The sequence below is a fragment of the Syngnathoides biaculeatus genome, chromosome 3 (genome assembly GCF_019802595.1).
Source record: "Syngnathoides biaculeatus isolate LvHL_M chromosome 3, ASM1980259v1, whole genome shotgun sequence".
Lineage (NCBI taxonomy): Eukaryota > Metazoa > Chordata > Actinopteri > Syngnathiformes > Syngnathidae > Syngnathoides > Syngnathoides biaculeatus.
Genome location: NC_084642.1, coordinates 18422191 through 18443341, shown reverse-complemented (window position 1 = coordinate 18443341; position 21151 = coordinate 18422191). Strand labels below are relative to the sequence as shown.

Genomic DNA, 21151 nt, shown 5'->3' with positions numbered 1-21151 from the left:
ATAAAATCATGGCCCAAAAAAAACATATGATGACAAGTGTGTTCAAGTGGACTTGCCATAAATAGATGTTTCCATTGTGCTCAAAGGATCTACTGACTCAAAATATCAAAAACCAAATATCAGAACTCACACCAAAAAATGCTGCAAACTTTGAAAAAGAAGACTGGCTTCAAAATGTCTCTCTAAAAGCAGAAAACCCCTCACAAAGTTGAAAACTGGCAACATGAGGCAAAATTGACAGACGTAGTTAGATTTTGTATTTGGTCTGTCAAAGATGTACATAACAGACCGGTACCCTGGTGATACGAGGATAAGACAACTTTTACTGAGTAGGAAACCGTTAACAACCAGACACATGTTGTCACTGATTGAGTTGATAAAACTAAGCAGCTTGTCACTTCATCTATTAAAAAAGTGCCTCACTTACACAGCCACTCTTCAGAGAGTGGACCTAATTGCAAGGATGTGGCAGAAAGCTCCTGGAGCCCTGGGAAAAGCAGAATGTATGTTGATTGCTGTGGGCAAATCAACTGATTGAAGAGCAGAGACATGCGCCAGCTAGAGTGTAGTGCTAAAAAAAAACAAAAAAAAACCCTTTATCATATTTAATTTCCATTATAAAGTCTATGTAGTTGTTCAGACTCAGAAGAATGGTGGTTGGCTCTTGGAGTGTTCAATGTATGGAGTCTGGTTTCAGTTGTGCACAGGGGTCAAATACATTTAAAAAGGTTTCATCTAGCCATAATCTTGTTATACATAATTATTCAACATTAAAATTGTTACTAGAGAAAAGGCTCAGTGCCTCCTAACTCTGAGAAACCAAAGGCACAGTGGCTGGTGAGCAAAAGAGTTGATGTCAACCCCTGGTGGAGTATAGTCTGTGACTAACCTATGCTAATGCCAAATCATAATTACATAAAACATTAGTATGATAAATACTTTAAGTGCCACAAGACAACAATTAAGGGGTTCCCTCATTATATTGCATTCCATGACACCACTACATCTCAGATGCATTTTTCAGCCATTTATTCAGCGTTAAGAGACTAGTAAAGAACAAACAAAACTTTGTACACTCAAGCAGGAGCTGATGTTGTGCACAGCTCACGCCCAGACACTCCATAGCTTGAGCTGGTCAACCGCAGACGTCACATGTCAGCCCCCCAGGCTCCACGTGTTATATGTGTATACTGTGTGTGACACAGGCACTAGAAAACGTTCAGTAATTATTGTACAATTTGTGATTGGAATTTTTGTGTTCAAGTACGTTTGCACGGTCTCTAAAGCATGTTGAAGAAGTGAAGTGTGTGGGAAGGTACAAACGAGTTCATTTGCGTGCCATTCGTAACCTTGAAACACTAACGCAAACTGAAGAAACCCTTTAATTTGCGACTTGAAGAAATTGAGCACATGAGTGCACTACTTGGGGTCGACCATGAGGCCGTGTTGATTAATTTACCATCAAAAGATCAAGGATAACTTGCCAGCTATAAAGGTTGTTCCACACAGTACCTGCACTCTGTCGACTCCCTCCTAACAGTAGGGCACTACTATTGAAATAATAAGCAATGAATAAATCAATTACCATGATTACAATATATTGGAATTTACTCTGTGATTCGCTTGTGCGCAATATATTTGAAGCTCTACAATAAAATAATAGGTGAGACACTGGATTGTGCTGTGAAATGGATGGATGGATAATCTTATGTATAGTTATATAAGATGGAGAACAGATTTTCAAATCATTTTCTGGAAAAACAGTAGAAAAAAATGCTGTGACATTACAGCAAGCTCATGGCCTGTTGCCTTGAACTTTTCTCTGCCACTTAGTTTTTACCTTGTCACATCAGCCTGCTTCTACATCAGTTCATCAGCTCCTTGCTGCCCCTTCATGCTCCTCCTCCCCTGAATCAACTCTGTGACTCGTCGGAGTTTTGATGACCAGTTTCCAACTCACACAATGTTCCTTTATTCCTGCCAACCTGCATTCTCATTCCAATCTTTTTAGGCACAGTAAATTGATTATTTAGTTTTGAAGTTTACTTTAGCTGTTAATTTACTTCCTTTATAGGTCCCTCGTCCCCCTTACTAAAACAAAAAACAATTACATTACTCGAAGCTGCGGGAGGGACATTTATTCAGCCACCTCACCAAGCCTGGTTCATCCTAAAAACACAAGTAGTGTTTTAAAAGTACCCACACTTTTTTCTCAATCACAAAAAAAAAAATGATATTAGATCATATCATGCAGAACTCCTGCGCATTTGTCAGGGATAGCAGGTCAGGAATATGTTAATGTGACATGTTGTAACTGTATGACGCAAACAGCGGTGGTAACCATTGTGCTTTTTCAAAGAGAAAATGGAAACATTTCTCAGTTTCTGTGATGCAAGTTCTAGGGCTTCTGACACACAATGTTCCTCTGAATTCTGTGACTATTCTCTACTTCAATCTGGAAAACAAAAACAATGCTTTTCTTTTTTTGCAAAAAGAGGAAAAAAAATGGAGAAAAAGATGGTTTCTGGTCATTTTTTTCCTGAATAAAATTATTGAAATGATTATCGAATGATTCCATGACTCATCACAAAATAAACGTTGCATCAACAGGCCCTTTGTTTTTGAGCATGGGTGCTTGAGACCATTTCACACATCTTCTGATGATAGACGTGTCAACCCAACCTTGGGAGTCTACCACCACAGTGGCGGTATCAGGTATGTTGGATGTTAGCGCTCTGTTTACAACGCAAGACGTCCTCTGCTCATTCAGAATGCTGCAGCTCGCGTTCTGATCAAAACAAAGCGGTCAGAGCATATAACACCAATACTAAAGTCCTTGCACTGGCTTCCAGTCAGCTTTAGAATAGATTTTAAAGTTCTGCTACTGGTGTATAAATCACTAAATGATTTAGGTCCTGAATACATGAAAGAAATGCTTACGGAATACAAAACCAGTAGAGCTCTGAGATCGACTGACTCGGGTCAAATAGTGGAGTGCAGAGTCCAAAGCAAACACGGTGAAGCAGGATTTAGCTATTATGCCGCACACAAATGGAGTTAGTTACCGAAAAAGGTGAGGTCAGCCCCCCTTATGCGTTTTAGAACATACCCCCTTTTTGATCATATTACTTGCTATTACAGTGTATCCGGTTTTAATTGTCTTTTTTAAAAATATTTTGTTTGTCATTTTTATTGTTTTTATCCCGTTTTAAATATTTTATCGCTTTGTTTTCAAATGACTTTAATCATGTAAAGCGCATTGAGTTATCTCATGTATGAAATGCACTATACAAATAAATTTGCTTTGCTTTGTAGCAGTGCTCCCTCTGTTTTAACGTCACATTTCGCCAGTTGAAATTAGAAAATATCATTTTTGAGTTTGAAATTTTTGTTTTCTATTTTAATTATGTATTTGTGCATTTTATTTTTAATTTACAGTTATGTTATGTTAATATAGTAACTTATTTTAAGGTTTTGAGATTCTATCCCTAATCACACCCGCACCTTTACCTGCCAGCATGACTGACCACACCCGTATATTTTTCAAATGTGAGTGACTGCATATGTATTTAAATCTGTTTGTATAGTTTTAAAAGAGTGAAGACCTTCACAAAATTCTGTAACGTCGGACATCCTTAAACTGTAATCAAGTAGGGTAAGTTTATTGCATGTATTTTCACTTATCATAGGTCTAGAAAGTACTCCTTGTGATGGAGGGGGTCTGACACATACTGTATAAAATAAATACAATAATGTTGGCTCAACCGATCTAATCAACTTTGACCCAAAAACATGATATATTGATCACCCAACAATACTCTGGCATGCACACACCCAGTAAGAGATTTATGAAGAAATTATTTAAAAAGAAATGTTTACTGGTGTGAAGACAAGTGCGGGAGGGGAGATCAGGTAGCAATACACTATAAGCTCTGAAATGCAGGCTACAGCTAAACCTCCATTTTCTACCACGTAATTGATCTCACATGCACCATTTTCTTTTATATTTTCCCTACAACTCTGCAAGCTTTGTGGCATCAGCGTATTTGGAAAAGAGGCCGGCACACAGGAAACATTTCAACAGCTCTAAGCATGATGGAAGAAGCATATTTATAATCAGGGGAAAAAAAAAAACATTTAGGGGGAGGGTGAGCGGGAGGCACAATGCTCTCATCTGATAATTACAGTTTTTTTTTTGTTTTACAGCGGATAACCTGCATGGAAAAATCAAGTTCTAGCCTGCGGGGGTGCAGAGATTGTTCAAGCCGCCAAAATAACCTTCGCTGCAGTAATGGATGCATTTCTGAGGTAATAATTGACAGGTAAGAGCTCCTCTGAAGCAGTCAGTATTTTTCCCTACGCATGATTTTGCTACTCTTTGTTGAACTAAAATCAAGTTGTATGCATTGAATCATTCCATTGTAAAGCACAATTCACTAACCTTTGGGTTAAGCTAGCGTTCACGTTACTGCTTATCCATGCCGACACAATGGTTATGTGCTTTCTAGTTTGTATATTTTTCTTTTTCATTCACCTTTTGAAAGATTATGTGACTCATTTACATAAGGGAAGACTTACTAAACATCAGGGAGTATATCCCAGGCTTTCTTTCACCAACTTTCTCAAATCCGCTCAGGACCTTTCCCATACTCCTTCGACCCTTGTGAGGATAAGCGGTTCAGAAAATGGATCGCTGGAGCAATCCGGTCAGAGGAAATTTCATTTACATATCTGATAATGCAAAATCCTACCATCTAACAGGCCAGATAAAAAAGACCAACTCCAATACCTGGAAAAAGGACTTATTTGGCGTTTCAACCAATATTATCATAAAAACAGATCAAAAGGACATCAAAGGTCATCAAACCTAAATAGAAAAAGTGATGAAAAGGGGCTTATAACGTAGAAAAAAATCCTCGGGACTGTGAGGCAGATGTGCTGACCAGTCGGCCAAAGGGTCACCGCAACTTGGTGGTCCAACACAGTATAAATAAAACTAAACTCCAGAGCCACTTCTGCATCCTGTCCTTTCAAGCCACCGGAACTTAACAGTGTACTCAGACATCCAAACTGCTTCAAAAATTGCTGGCAATGGCAGCGCAGTGGAGACTCAGCTCACATTTTCGGGCTTTCCACATAACTTGTTGGTACTTCTTAAAATAATTAAACAGGTTTGTTGTGTTGCCCGTTTATGATGGTCCCGACCGTTGACATACCTCACACATCTTTGGAGATATTGCCATGCGACAGTGACTTCTCATGTCAAAACAGACTCATCATTGAAAGGTATCTTAAGGTCATGGGTGATATTCATTTTGCTGACCTCAGCTAAGCCTTTAGCTCACCACATCTCATATGATTATCAGGGAAAACGTATTTTGAAATATTTTTTGTCACCCAGCCTTAATTAAGACAAAATTTAATGGACCTTTGTAGGCGGTAAACAGGAAGACTGTGATGCAAACGTAACATTCCAATATGCTGTTGGTGGCCTCTCAGAGGTTTATCCAAAGAAGGGCCTGTTGGCCGGAATGTTTTGACTGTTTTGTTACAGCAACAAAAGTGTTTCGGACAAAAACAGAAAACACACTTTTGGGCACAATTAGGCTGAAAATTTTCCAATGCCGAAAAATTTGATGACTCACTACTATCGAGAATGGTAGACTTAAAAATGATAGAAAGGGACAGAATTTGTTGCTAAAAATTTTTGGAGTTATGAAGCCGTGCATTTCTGAAATTTTCTCTAAGATAGCAAAAGTCCTTTTGATTTGACTTTGACATTTGAAGTATTGCCTTTGTTAATTTTTTTTTTTTTCTGTGAAATTCACATTTTGTTGGTCTTGCTCTTTGGACAGTGAAATGGATGGATGATTCATTTTGTGCGGTAATTAAATATTCACATATTTTTGATCTGTAAAAAATTATTTTCCCAATTACGAAAGGCTGACATTGAGATAACAGGTCTTTTAAAACTCCATTTCCATCTTGAAGTATTAAGTGTGAGCACATTCAAGCTTCTCGAGGACCAGGAGCAGAGGATGATGTCTGTAGGAGGAGGGGCTGAGCACACCCTAGCTGAAATGTTTTAATACTTGATGAGGAGAACCTGGATAATGTGTGCCACTGAGCAGGACTCTTCTCCCAGGCTGCTTGTCATCATCCACACAGGATGTCTTCATTAGTGATAACACATTGGAACGACAGCCAATCTTGACAAGTGAACACCCTGCCACAGCACCCATTGTCGCCTTGGGACGTCAGTGATGACGCAACGACGACAAGACCATGACCTTTTCCAGAGAAGATTAAAAATGTGTTTGTCTCATGGGACTCTGGCAAGCTCCGTTCGGTTGCAATCTTTGTTCCTTCCTCTTGTCTTGTGTTGACATAATTTCTCTGTGACCAACGAGTATCTGATTTTTGATCTTACAAACTTAATTCCAGTGCCCTATGCTGTTTTCTATTCATGTTTGAACCAACTTTGCATCAAGACTTGGCTGCAACACAAATAAAATCAGGTCATCTGCCCCCTTTTGTGTCACAATTATTATTGTTTCGATGACCTATGTGCTTTGTGAAAGCCTCAACATGTCTAAAAATCTACCAATTGTTGCAAGTGTGAGTAATTTTTTGGTGAAAATGTTTGTATTTTAGGCCAGTGTTTCCCAACTTTTAATGAGACAGGGCACATGTTTTGCATTCAAAGAATTCATTGCACACCACCAAAAAAAAAAAAAAAAAAAGCCACAGGACATCTATAAAGTAGAATCCTGCTTAACAATCAATTTGGGTTTTGAAAATAATTTTCAAAGAAATACTGCTTCAGCTCGCATAGTAAACTATTACTATACTATACTTGAACAGTCTTGGCATCAACATTAGAAGGTTCAGTTGTGCTTTTTCTCACGTTGCATAAACAATTAGTTCAGTGCTGCACTCACTGCAGGTACTGCATCTTTGAGTTTTTTGTTGGTCTAAAATTAGCCTTCAGTATGGCTCCAAAGAATCTGAAAAGTGTTATGAGGAAGCCTAAATGTATGACTGTTGGAAGAAAAAAAGTATCGTAATTTACTGTGTATATTGCGCACTTCAATATATACCCCAAAATTGAGTTCTAAACAATAATCTGGAAAATCTTTCTTCCCATGTATAATGTCCACCTGTGACTTTCTATCGATATATTCATATGCAATAAATGTTAGTGGTGATGATGCCCTTGTATTTATTTCTAATTAAGAGTAATAATGACCATGATTACTAGTAATACTAAGGATTAGTTGTTCTCTACAAATGTATGTATTACTGAGGTGCACCCCGTGTTTTGTTTTAACACCGCGGCTTTAAGCGGTATTTTCCACTTATCACGGCTAAAGCGAGAGAGGACATGAGCCCCGAGAACACTTTCACTCTTGGTATAAGACAAAAAATGAGTTAAACAAAACTGCAGAGGGGGAATAAACAAACACACTTGATTAACATTTAATTATTACAACTATTTACATTATTACACCTATTTATGGGATTAGGTGACTGACTCACTTAAAAGACCATTTTAACAACTTTACAAAAGGGCTAAGCATGCTGGGACATCCTCTGAAGGCAAGCCACTGCGATCAAGATTTCTTAGCATGCCTAACACCATTGAACAGTTGTTAAAATGCTGTTTGATATCACCTAGTCACCTAATCCCATAAATAGATGTAATAATGTGAATGGTAATCGAGCTAACACACGTTTGTCCACCCTCTGGATCTTTTGTTGTCTAAACTGTTTTTCTATTATCTTGGACTAGTGTGCATTATACCCTCAATACTTACAATCGAGGAGTAAATACATTGTACAATTTTAAATGTGAACCTAAATATTATGTAAAGTTTTAATTACAAGATTTAAAACTCATAGCTTTTATTAAAACGTGTCTACTAATAGAAAATCACTTCATAGTGAAATTAGTTAGGCGGCACGATGAAGCATCTGGTTAGATTGTTAGCCTCACAGTTCTGAGAAATGGGGTTCAAACCCAAGCCTTGCCTGCATGTTCTCCCCATGCCTGCGTGGGATTTCTCCAGGCACTCCGGTTTCCTCCCACATTCCAAAACCATGCATTAACTGGAGACTCTAAATTGCCCCAAGGTGTGATTGTGAGTGCAACTGTTGTCTGTCTTTATGTGCCCCGGGATTGGCTCACAACCACTTCAGGCTGTACCCAGTCACCTTCCCGATGACAGCTGGGATAGGCTCCAGCACTCCCCCAACCCTCGTGAGGATAAGCAGCTCAGAAAATGGATGGATGGGTGAAATTAGGAATAACTTAATATATCTAGTTTACCATTCATGGTCATTGAATGGAGCGTAAAGTCCACTTCGTCATGCCTGGAAAGGGAGGTGAAAGTTTCAACGTACCAACAGTGTGAAACAAGTCTTACAACGAATTAACTCTGAACCACCATTCCACTGCATATTGAAATGATCATGTCTTAATTTCCTCATTAATTTACTTTTATGTTATGCACACATTCTGTTGAATGAAAGGTAACAAATGGATACACTTGTTCATTTGTTAGCCCAGGACACGGGCTTCACTGAGCCACATGAAATTCTAAAGGACGTCTATCATAACAGCATGCAAAAAAGTTCTCAATCTCAAGAACCTATGCCCGAAATTGAACAGGAAGTAATTAATTTTGGTTAGAAGGCTTAGTGCAATGTCACTATTTTTTGGCTAACAGGAAAAACGGTAAAAAATGGATGGATGGAGGTACTATCATCTGGTAAATGAACAACATTATAGATACGCAGTTTAACACAAAGAACTGTCGTAAAATGAAGTGAACCATCATCATCAATCAGGATTGATTTCATAATTTAAACCAGCTCTTCTGGTATCAATCGGTTTGAAAATGGCTTAAGTTTAATGTGCTGTTTCCAAGCAGTGGCACGATAAGTGGTAGCATCCAAGTAATTTGCTTGTGTGACATCGCCAACACTGAACCTTTACGCCTTCATTGCAATGTTTCACACTTTCCCACCAGGAGCTTGTACATCTGAACTTGCCATTAGCTCACAGCAAGAGACACTCACAAGTCAGTAAGGACATGGTCAGACCATCACTATTGCTTAAGACACCACAACATAAGGTGTCACCTTGTAAAATAAAATTTTAAAAAATGGGTATATTGCTATGATGTAATAATGACTGTTGCACAAGGAGTTGTTACACCAGGAGGCCTTGGAACACTAAGCACCGTTTGCAGGCTCTGCTCTTTCCTAATGTAGGCCATGGATGGTTACACTGAATAAAAAATGGGTTACGCAGTTCATTACCCCGCAACAAGGACGCTTATTGCTGCTATCTTTTGAAAGACAGAAATTAGACCAATAGGGAATGCATTCGATTAAATGGTCGGTTCGTCAACTCCAGTGCAGGGCAGTTGCGGAGGGAAACCCCTTAAGCAATCTCATCTTGCATAAATTGCCTCAAAGATAAATTAGAGGATCCAACAGTGCTTGCGTTGAAAATGTGAGGAAAATGGTGGCTTTAACAGTGCCACAAAATTAGCATGCAAGCAACAGAGATAAAACGGATGACATCTCAAAGAGACGTACGAGGCATTCCTGCTGTGACTAATTAACATGAGTGCGACAAAAATACTTCTTAGCCGATAAAATTTCTATATCATTACCATGTACAGTCACTCATTCATATGCTGCCTCAGCCCTCAAATCTGCACTGGCGGCTGTTCCAACAGAAATGCACGGGGTGTGGCCTGGAACTATTTAACGCTTGTAAACAACGGAACAGGGGGAGGGGAAGACGGATCACACTCGCATATGTGAGGCAGCGCTGTGTCACATGTGAATGCAGGTTTTGCTTGCTCCTGTGTCTATTCTGATGGCTCGTGCCAGATTTATTATCACGGCACGCAGTAAAACTCGAACTTTGAGCTCCCGTAGACCATGAACCCTGGAATAACCCCATCAAAAATTTCCATATTGAATCTAAACCAGCATATACATACAAACATAGCATATACTGACGGATATTCAATCAATCAATTAAAAATCCAGTAATCAGCCACCATTTACCAAAATCTACCAGCCACTGTCTAGTTGTATTTATTGCTGGAATTCAAAACAAATTTTTGCAGCTTATCATACTGTATATAAAACAGAGTCCTTTAAAAATCAAAGCACCCTGTTAACATTGCTCTTATACCACCCTCATTTCAGCAAAATAAAGCCCTATTTTTCACAAAGTACAGAATGGGAATGCTGGCCCACACCATAAATAAATCAAGTGGAAACAGAGGCATTCAATACTGTCTGGACAATAATCTGGTGGAAAGGCATCGATAAGTGGCGTATCAGAGTTGATGTGTAAATGCGAAATCTGAGATGGCAGGGAGACTGTTGACACACCACACAGTACGCTTTGTGTACACATAGCAGGGGTGCATTATGGTGTACACATTTTTATGACACTTTAGCATTTTTCAAAGAGATTTCACAAAATTTCAGACAATTTAATCTATCATGCGATCAAATATTCACAGACCTGACAGCTACATAAGCTGGTGTGTTCTATGAACCCTATATCCAATAATGAAGTTGGGACATTATGTAGAATCTAAATAAAAAGTTTGTCCAAACAATCACTGAACAGTCAATTGACCCCTCTGTGGATATTGCGCAATTCGCGTCACTGACCAATCAGAGGCCAGAGATCTCCATAAACCAAAGCCCGTTTTTGCTCCCGCCATCTTCTCAGACAACATTGCATGGTCCAGTAGAGGGTTAGTTAGCGTTTTATCGCGTATTTGGGTTATTTAACAAAAAATATGATTAAGAAGTGTAGTCACGGACTTTGTAATAGTGACGACAGGTATCCTGAAAGGCTAGTTGGTGGAGTTTGATTCGTACCCTTTCCAAAACCGAAGACCCAGTACGAAAAATGCCTTCGATGGATCAAACTTTGTGGAAGATCGCATCATCACTAAATCCATCTAATATCAACCGGAACACATATGTTTGCACGAAGGTATGCCCTATATTTGATTTTTAATACACGTCTCGTATAAATGAATGAGACGTTCTCCGCTAGCATAACACCGCTACGTGTGAACGATTGACACACTTATTCTTTGTTGAGCGATATTTAGCGATGATCGGACTGCACAAACGTATCGATTTCTTGCTGGCTCGCGGCCGTATCTTAACTAGATTATGTTTGCACGAAGATATGCCCTAAATTTGATTTTTAATACACGTCTCGTATAAATGAATGAGACGTTCTTCGCTAGCATAACATTGCTACGTGTGAATGATTGAATGAAATCAGAAGTATGGTGTCTCTCTCAGTTAAGAATGTATTGTATTTAGAATCTATAATATATCATTGATTTGAATGAAATCAGAAGCATGGAGTCTGTCTCAGTTCAGAATGTATTGTATTGTATTTGCCATTTTTACTGTTTGTCTTACGTCAACGCACGTGGCGTGACGTCACTTCAGGAGGCGTGGTTAAGTGCCCTGTACGGAGGGGTCAATTGAACTGACAATTGCTTTTATCAACTAACAACAAGTGGGAATTTAATGAGTCAACATGACAACATTTCCCAAGGATAGCGAGTGGTCCAAATTAGTGGACAGGTTTGTAAACCCAGTCTGCTGTTTGGTTTTCACACAGTAATTAAAAAAAAAACAAAACGAAAAAAAAACAAATGAAATAGTCCAAGGAGCCAAATGCATCAGAACACTATCGGTTATCAGTGGCAAAGATCTAAACAGGACTAAGTGTTTACATATGGACAAATGCAACACAGTAAAAATTGTTGATGGTTTGTATCCGGACAATCAATCAGGCTGAAATCTATCAGCAAATAGCAGAGCACATGTTCACAAAAGATGATGTGCTACCCACTTACAGTACAAAACCAACCCTGTTACTCTTCCAGTCGGTTCAGAGTGCTTCCTCAATACAACAGAGTTCATTTGAAACAATCTAGTATACTTTGATGACTAGGATCACACTAAACCAAACCAAGTGGGTAACAGACAACAGAGGGTCCTTGGTTCAAGAACTTCTGTTCTTATGGCGGCACTGCCACCCTGAAATTAGACTGAACTCATAAAATTCACCTATGGTATAATGTGGTATTAAAGTCATAACGGAAGCCAATATTTGTATGAAAACCACTTTAAGGCCATAAATATAAAGCAAATAAATGGAAAAACTGTTAGTACGGCTGCCTTTCCTTTTTAAAAGGGCTGTCTCGGTACAACTTCTTCAGGTGCAGTAAGGACATTGCAATCTTGAGTACTAGCCAATTCTGATACTAATCTGACACACTATCAACACAGAACAGGCACACTTTTACTTATTTTTTCTAGAATGGAATGTGAGAAAAGGCTTCAATCAAGTGATACTTCAAACAGCAAACAGCAACGGTAGGAATGAGAAAAAATGACTTAATGGCTTATGTAAGCTTAAACTTAAACATAACACACTTCAACTGAATAAAGAATTAAACGAGAATACTAAAACAATAACCCCCAAAAAACTGCATAAAAATAAATCTAAACTGCAACGTAACTATTGTTTAGCTTAAGCATATTCTTCACCTGAATAATAGTAAAAGATAATCAGCACATACCCGATCTTGGGCTTCTGCTTCGACGTGGAGGAAGGGACAATGCAGGCCTTCCTCGAGGCTTTAAATTTGGAGCGCCCTTTGCTGTTTCCTTTATGATCCTGGTGGTTCTTCCGCTGTGACGATGAGCTAGGGAAACTCTCAGGACTCATGATCCTCGGGATGTTTTTCTCGCCACGCTGTCGGGCTTTAGCTATGGCCTCCGATATGATCCGATTGGCCTTCTCCTGTTTGTCCAGAGGTGCAGAGTCCTGCTGGTGGTGTGTCTGCCGGAGCGTTGTCTTCTCCGACGGAGAACAGGATGATGACGAAGAGGAGGAAGAGGAGGATGACGGCGACGATGAAGAGGACGACGACGACGAGCTGCTCTTCATCACGGGACTGAGCACCCGGCTTGCAGGACCATTTGTGTTCTTTCGAGGCTTTAAATAAACGAGAAAAAAGAAATTACCCAATGTAGATATTCCCATTTTTGAAACATACAGAATTAGAATAACACTTGACGTCTCACGCCGCTGAAAAACAACTCACAAAACAAACTACAGAAACACAATTGAACACACAATTACAGGACCCCCAGCTTTTCAAAACTAAGATCCATAGATTTCACGAGCAAAAATAATATATTTTGCCATTTCATGTTGATTATTATTACATATTATACATGATTTTCAAGGGTGCTGTGCTGGCAAGACGTACCCATCAAATTTTGGTGGAAGCGTTTGTTATTACAGTCACCTTGAATCAAGAGACCAAGTGGGGCAGTGACCATTCAGAACCAGATGACAAAAAAAAAGTAATGGAAATAAATTTCAATACTCTCATTGTAATATAGCACATAATAGTTTTCATGGCAAGATGTTGACAACTTCATATACATTTTTAAAGAAAGAAGCAAATAGGCTAACTCTTAGTTTTCAAGGTTTTGTTGAAAAGCTGATTTTTATAAATCAGTAACATGCACCAGCAAAAATGTGGGTTTAACTTACAATTTTGAAAGAAGTTCAGTTATTTATTTAAATAGTCACACCTTTTTTCCATTTATACACTGACAAAAATTTTCAGGGCCACATCCATCTGCATCTTTGGACACACAGTTTAGTAGTCTGGAGTGGTGCTGGAAATCCATCAAATTAAGTTTTTGGGAACAAGACAGGACTCTGGATTACAACTAATTTGGTCGCACATGTGCCTTAACTTCTGAATTTTGAGGCAAAAAAAAAAAAAAGTGAAAAGCCAATTCCTTTGAGGAAGAAAAAAAACATTTCCCAAACTTGAAAGCAGACATCATCTTGGTCTGTAAAACACTCAAGAGATAGTAAAAAGTGAGGACAACTTTGTCAAATCGGCCGTGTGTGTGTGTTTGAAATTTGGGCACCTGCGTAAACACACTCAACTTCTTCAGATGGGAAAAACACGGGATGGGACATTTCCCAGTTCCAGACATCATGCAATTATGGCACCCTTTGTCCAGCAAAGCAAATACAAATATATGGCACACCTATGCTCAAATCAGACATGTACAGTACATATACATATATATGTAAAAATGTATATATAAATAAATAAATAAACAAGAAGAACACCTATTGTAAAAAAATCAGAATTACAGCAGGATCGCAAAGCAAGAACCATTATGTAGTGTAAGATTATGGTATCTGTATTTCATGATAAGTTGCAGGGACTTATTGTTCTCGGGCTGGACTCATTGTTTCCATGGCATGTGCATCCCAGGACTAACATAGTCTTAAGAGTAAAATGATCTATGTATTGTTGTGTATTGTGTCTAAGTATTGACCAAAGGGTCAAGTAGTCATATATTTGCTCTCTCGCTTCTCCTACAGTGCAGGCCCTTTTTTTCTTGCTCTACTTGCTTTGCCCTTGTTGACATTTTTTCTTCTTCTTTTCTTCTTATTTTTCTTCTAAAATAATTTAGAAGCACCGATTCCTGGATATTTTTAAACCTGTGGGACTCTATTTTTATTTTTTTGTGGAGAGTCAGTTGTTTCATCATTATGTGAGCATGGCCTGCTAATTAGCACAAGCCTGCATGCTTTGCAGGACTTAGGGCCCCCATAGTCCTGCAAAGCATGCTGGGAGCATGTAAATAGTGTTTAAAGTGCAAGTTTTGTGTCAATTACTTTGTAAGTCATTTTTTAATGTGTTTTATCATTTGCTAGCTATCCTATTCTGTTTGCTGTGGTGTGATAATTTTAGCTTTGATGTGACACCGTGAGTGTACACAACAGTAGGTAATAACCTGACTACACAGCCAGCGTGTATGGCAATCTTAGCATCTTCTGCTTAAAGATGTGAAATGCAATTGTTCCTCACTATCTTGGGAGTGCCATCATATGGTAGCTTACATATACACTAAAACACGGGCTGGCATGGTGGCTGACAGTGTAACCAGTGTGTATTAATACCTCAGCCAATATTCGTGGATTTTTATTTGCAGGGGTATAAGGAACATAACCCCCGCAAATAACAGGGGAACACTATATTCTGTTGAACAACTTGGTCAACAACTCCACAGCCACCTCTCCAAAATACTGTAATACCTCCACGTATATTCTATTTTTCACCGTCTTTTGTTCCTTTCTAACTTCGCCCTCACTGATCATTGCCACTTCCTGGTCCTTCACACTTGCCTCTTCTAACTCTTTCTTCTAGCTCATTTTCTTCATTCATCAACTTCTCAAAGTATACTTTCGATTCATTTACCACACTACTGGCACCAGTCAACACATTTCCATCTTCATCCTTAATCACCTTAACCTGCTATACATCCTTCCCATCTCTATCCCTGTTTAGCCAACCTGTAGAGAACCTGTTCTCCTTCTTTAGTGTCTGATCTGGTCTACGTGTCGTCATATGCCTCTTGTTTAGCCTTCGTCACCCTACCTTGCCTGACATTGCATCTCAATGTTCAATGTATTCTTTTTGCCTCTCCTCAGTCCTCTCAGTGTCCAACTTCTTCTTTGATAACCTCTTTCCTTGTATGACTTTCTGTACTTTCTGGTTCCACTCCAAGTCTCCTTCCCTTTCCAAACAGAAGATACACCAAGTACTCTCCTGCCTGTATTTCTGATCACCATGGCTGTAGAAGTCTAGTCTTACCGCAGTTCCTCCTGTAAACTGAGATCGTGTCTCACTGAAAGCCTGTCTCACTTCCCTCTGAAAGGCCCTGCAAAACTATTCCTTTCTTAGCTTCCATCACATGGTTCTCTGCTCAACCTTCTTCTTTTCGTTTCGGCTTGTCCCATTAGGGGTTGCCACAGCGTGTTGTCTTTTTCCATCTCAGCCTACTGCCTGCATCTTCCTCTCTAACACCAACTGCCCTCACGTCTTGCCTGGACATGTTCAAACCATCGAAGTCTGCTCTCTCGAACCTTGTCTCCAAAACATCCAACTTTAGCTGTCCCTCTAATGAGCTACTTTCTAATCCTATACCAACCTGCTCCCTCCTAGCAAGAACCTCAACATCTTAATTTCACCAACTCCAGCTCTGCTTCCAGTTGTCTCTTCAGTGCCACTGTCTAGAATCCGTACATCATGGCCGGCCCCCACCACTGTTTTATAAACTTTCCCCTTCATCCTAGCAGAGACTCTTCTGTCACAAGACTCTTCTGTCACACGACTCTTCTGTCACACTCTGTCTACCTCTATCTTCTTAATCTTCCTCCTCACCATCAGAGTCATCCTACACACCACCATCACCCTATGCTGTCGAGCTATACTCTATCCTAAAACTACCTTACAGTCAGTAACCTCGTTCAGATTACATCGTCTGAACAAAATGTTATCTATATGCATGCTTCTACCGCTGCTCTTTTAAGTTACCCCATGCTCCTGCCTCTTCTGGGAAAAAAAAAAAAAAAAGTGTTTACTCATGCCATTTCCATCCTTTTTGCAAAGTCCACTATCATCTGTCCCTCAAGGTTCCTTTCTTGGATGCTGTTCTTAACCATAACTTCATCACCCCTGTTTCCTTTATCAATGTCCTTTACAATCTGCACCAATCACAACTCTCTCTCTGTCTAGGATGCTCAGAACTACTTCATCTAGTTCCTTCCAGAATTTCTCTTTCGCCTCTTGGCCACATCCTACCTATGGGGCAAAGCTGGTAATCATATTATACATAACACCCTTAATTTGAAGTTTCAGCCTCATCACTCGATCAGATACTCTTTTCACCTTAGAGACATTCTTAGCCAACTCTTCCTTTAAAATAACCCCTTCTCCATGGTAAAATAATTTAAACTCTGCCCCTAAATTTCTAGCCTTACTGCCTTTCCACCTGCACACAATATTTATATTAACAACATATTAACCTTTCTCCTAACCATCATGTCAACCAACTCCTGAGCTTTTCTTGTCATAGTCCCAACAATTAAAGTGCCTACACTCAGTTATACACTATATTCTTTCCTCTTCTCTTTCTGCCAAAGTATCTTCTCTCCACCTCTTCTTCATCTTCAACAAACAATCGCTGAATTTCCACAGACACCCTGCATGTTAACGGTGCTGGGGCGGACGTGGTTAACCTGGGCCATGGCCGATCTGGAATGTGATTCTTTAAATGAACAATCATATTTGTTTGGCAAAGTTTTAAGTCTGATGCCTTTCCTGGCACCGCACTCTGCATTTATTTGGACTTGGGATCAGCATACAGAGTGCACTGGCTTGTGCCACCATAGGGCGGCATTCATGTACCAGCTATCCGAGCTAATATTGAGCAAGAGACGCCCTGAACTGATAACTGCTAACAGCTCATGACAGGGTACATAGTAACAATTATTGCATATCACATCCACACGAATGACCAATTAGAAGTTTTAAATTGATCTAGCGAATGTTTGGGGATGCGGTGAGAAATTGGTATTCCCCAAAAAAAAATCATGCAGGCACAGGGAAAACACCCCAGTTCAAAATAGAGAGGTAGCCAATGGGGAGAATACAAGGTCATGACGCATACGAAGTCACACTCAGTTACTGCCGTACTTACTGTTTGTATTTGATTGTTTTGAATTTAAGTGCTTTTGATCCAAATGTTTTCTGTAATTATGAATTAAGGATGTATTAAATTAAATTAGTTACAAACTGCAGTGGTTACCAAATTTTCAAAATCTCCGTACATTGAGCTGAACATTGTGAACCTCATTACCTTTCTTCGCTGATAATATGAATTAATTGTAATGGTACTTTTTATTTTCAAATGATTATTTCTTTGTATTTGAATGCTTTTAATGATGTAAACCACATTGACTTACATTGTGTATGAAAGAAATGCGCTACACAAATAAATTTGCTTTGCTTGTTTCAACCACTTTGTGTTTGCAGCCACATTATACTTCAAATCTGTAAAAAAGGGTTTGGTTGCCCATGTGGATAGAAATAAGAAAAGAAAGCATAACAAAGCATCAAAAACTGCTCCTCTGCAAACAAACTTCGGACTGTGTCACATTCAAAGTTGTTGTTAATTAACTCAATTCATAAACAAATTCAAAAGAGGTTTAATAATGTAGACCAATAAGTGGCTTATAAAGTGGATGGATCGATGTTTCGAGGTTACGAATTACAAGTAATAAACTGGTATTATTACTATTACTATTTGAACACCCTGGAGTTCTACAATTTTGTCTCTGTTGTCTCTGGACAGCTCTTTGGTCTTGGCTATGTTTCAAGTCTGAGTCTTACTGATTGTATGGGGTGGACAGGTGTCTTTATGCAGCTAACGACCTCACACAGGTGCATCTGATTCAGGATAATACATGGAGTGGAGGTGGACTTTTAAAGGCGGACTAACAGGTCTTTTGAGGGTCAGGATTTCTAGCTGATGGACATTTGTTCAAATACTTATTTGCAGCTGTATCACCCTAATAAATTATATTAAAAAAAAAAATCATACATTGTGATTTCTGGATTTTTATTTCTATATTACCTCCCTCATAGTGGACATGCACCTATGATGAAAATTTCAGACCCCTCCATGATTTCGAAGTGGGAGAACTTGCAATATAGCATGGTGTTCAAATACTTATTTTCTTCAATGTACCTCATCACACAGCACAAGAAGGCATACTCACCCCTGTGGTTATGGTTTTGATTGGACTGTGTTGTATGTATGGCCAATAATTATTTCCATTGAAAATGCACTCGATTTGCATTAGGTTTTGATTATTGTGTTGACAGACCATAATGGTATGGTCAGAAGAATTTTGGTTGCGTCGCTGGCATAGAAACAGACCCTCTGTGCCCATGTCGTTTCTGGAGGTCAGTATGTGAAACTTAAACACAAAAATGCGCGTCCTGTTTGTCTACGTTGTTTTGTAAACTACACCCATTCAAGTTTACAGCAACATGTGTGTACCTATGTGCGTTGGAGACAAGCCAACAAAAACAAGCACACACAAAGGCTGCATTATAAGCAGTCACGTGTACAACGCCGCCGAGACCATTAGGTCGAAATTTTACCGGATCATGCTGGAATGTTCTCATTGAATGGTAAATGGGGGAAGGGCTGAAAGTAATGCCTAGGAATGGAAGAACATGAGCACACACAGAGTGAGAGGGGAGGGGGAGTGAAATATAAAAACAAGCTAGTGTGTGTACGTGTAAAATGCAGCAAAAGCAAGAACGCTGCTGCTGTGCAACCCACATCTATAAATAACTGAAATTACAGCATGCAGGTACTGCGGTGTGGACCATTACTATCCCATGGAAATGTAAAAAGGTGGAGAGTCACTCTCCTGTTTGGGGGCTACATGAGGCTAATGAGTGACAAGCCCAAACACAAGCATGAATTCAAAGAGTAAAGTCTATAGGAGAGAAGGAGGCAGGGCGGTTATGGAAAACTATCATCTACATAAGCAAAGCATGTGAGTATGGCAGAGAAAGGCAAGGGAGGGTGAGGAAAGGGAAGACGAAAAAAAGCAGCAATGAGTTCAAGATGGCGGCAGTGCAGCATGAGTCGAGTAGGCTGTTCAGTTCCTGCCGGCTCCGCCCCTCCCCTCACACCAACCCCTCCCTCCATCCTGAGCTCACTTACCCTTCCTCTTGGCCTCTTCACTGTAGACATTTTTTTTCTTCCTCTTTACCTCCCCCAACAAACTCCCTCCCTCCTCTCTCTCTCTCTCTCTCTCTCTCTCTCTCTCTCTGTGTGTGACCGGCTAACAAAAGGCTTGTCGCCCTTTCGCCGGGTTTTCTCGCCGTCGCTCCTTCTCTGGAATAAATACACTTTTCCACAGTCTCCTTCCTTGAGTGGTGAGTGTGTATCCCCCCCCCCTTCCCCTTCCCCTTCCCCCGCCCCACTGGTTTGCCTACCCTCCTCCACCACCTCCTCCACCTCTAGCGGCGGCAGTCAACTCGTCTTGTTCCTCAGGCAGTGCGAGAACACCAAAGAGGCTTGTCTCCTCCTCCTCCTCCCCCAGCGGGCAGGACTCAAGAGGAGTGCATGGGAGCTCTCTCACCCTCTCTCTCTTTACTCCCTCCTTCACCCTCGTTTGTCTCTTCACGGGGTGATGAGGCAGCAGAGGTGGTGCGTGGCAGTCCAAAAAGCGCTGTCTGCCTACCTCGCTCGCTCCGACTTTCCCTAAAGCAGAGCCATTGAGTCCTAGCTCCTTGTTTTCGTCGTCGTCCCGGGATAAGGTAGGTAAACTCCTTTTCAAAAGATTTGGGTTTTTTTTGTCCGCTTCCCAGTTGGCTCTGGCTCGACTGTGGCAACCTTCGGCAGGAAAATGAAAGCACAAAGCAGCAAAATGCATCAGCATGAATATTAGAGATGTCGTTAAAACCCAGGCTCGGTTTTTTTCTCTCTCTCTCTCTCTCTCTCTCTCTCTCTCTCTCTCTCTCTCTCCCTCGCTCACTTCCCCCCCCTCTCTCTCTCTCTCTCACTCTCATTCTTTGTAAAGGAAATAGGCCAGCAGATGGTGCTAGCTGTTATTACATTAACTTTCAGAACTTAACTCTCAAAGTACTGGACCACATTTTGTCCTTTGTCTTTTATAGGTTACAGTGTGATGTGATGTTTTATTGAAGGAAATGTAAAAAACAGCCTGGAACTTTCAGGCTATTATTCCAAAAGAAGTGCAAGCCCTTTTGGTGGCCCACAGACACTGATCTACACACGATTCCCCCTCCCAACGCAGGCGGACATGTGCAACAGCTGGCACAAGGCATCGGGAATGACACATGGATGGCCCAAAGCCAGGTACAGTGATGTAGAGAGACCCGGCCTGGGTTAGTCTGTGATAGTCACGATTGAAAACTTCAGTCTTGAATGGAGGTAGAACTCCAATTCCAGAAAAAACTGATCCCACCATAAAGACAAGTTACTGGTAAATATGAGCAAAGTTATTTAAACATAACCCAGAGCAGCAGCTGAGTGTAAATGATAAATGTTGGTGTTTGATGAATGTTGAGAAGTAAATAAAAGTCTATGTGACTGAGTAACTGGAATGTTGTCTTATTTTTAAACTTCAGTGTCCAATATTTTGATG

At 40.0% G+C, this 21151-nt stretch overlaps 1 protein-coding gene across 6 annotated transcripts in view; it reads right to left on the bottom strand.

Moving 5' to 3' along the window:
- chd9 (chromodomain helicase DNA binding protein 9) overlaps nucleotides 1-21151 on the bottom strand; it is a 111289-nt gene that overhangs the window by 49106 nt on the left and 41032 nt on the right. For 5 of the 6 annotated variants that reach the window (XM_061814650.1, XM_061814649.1, XM_061814651.1 and 2 more), the window contains one exon: nucleotides 12654-13072. In XM_061814650.1, coding sequence (XP_061670634.1) covers nucleotides 12654-13072 — 419 coding nt within the window. Of the gene's footprint in view, nucleotides 1-12653; nucleotides 13073-19701; nucleotides 19855-21151 lie in introns of those variants that run through there. The other variant, XM_061814654.1, reaches the window with a different exon arrangement.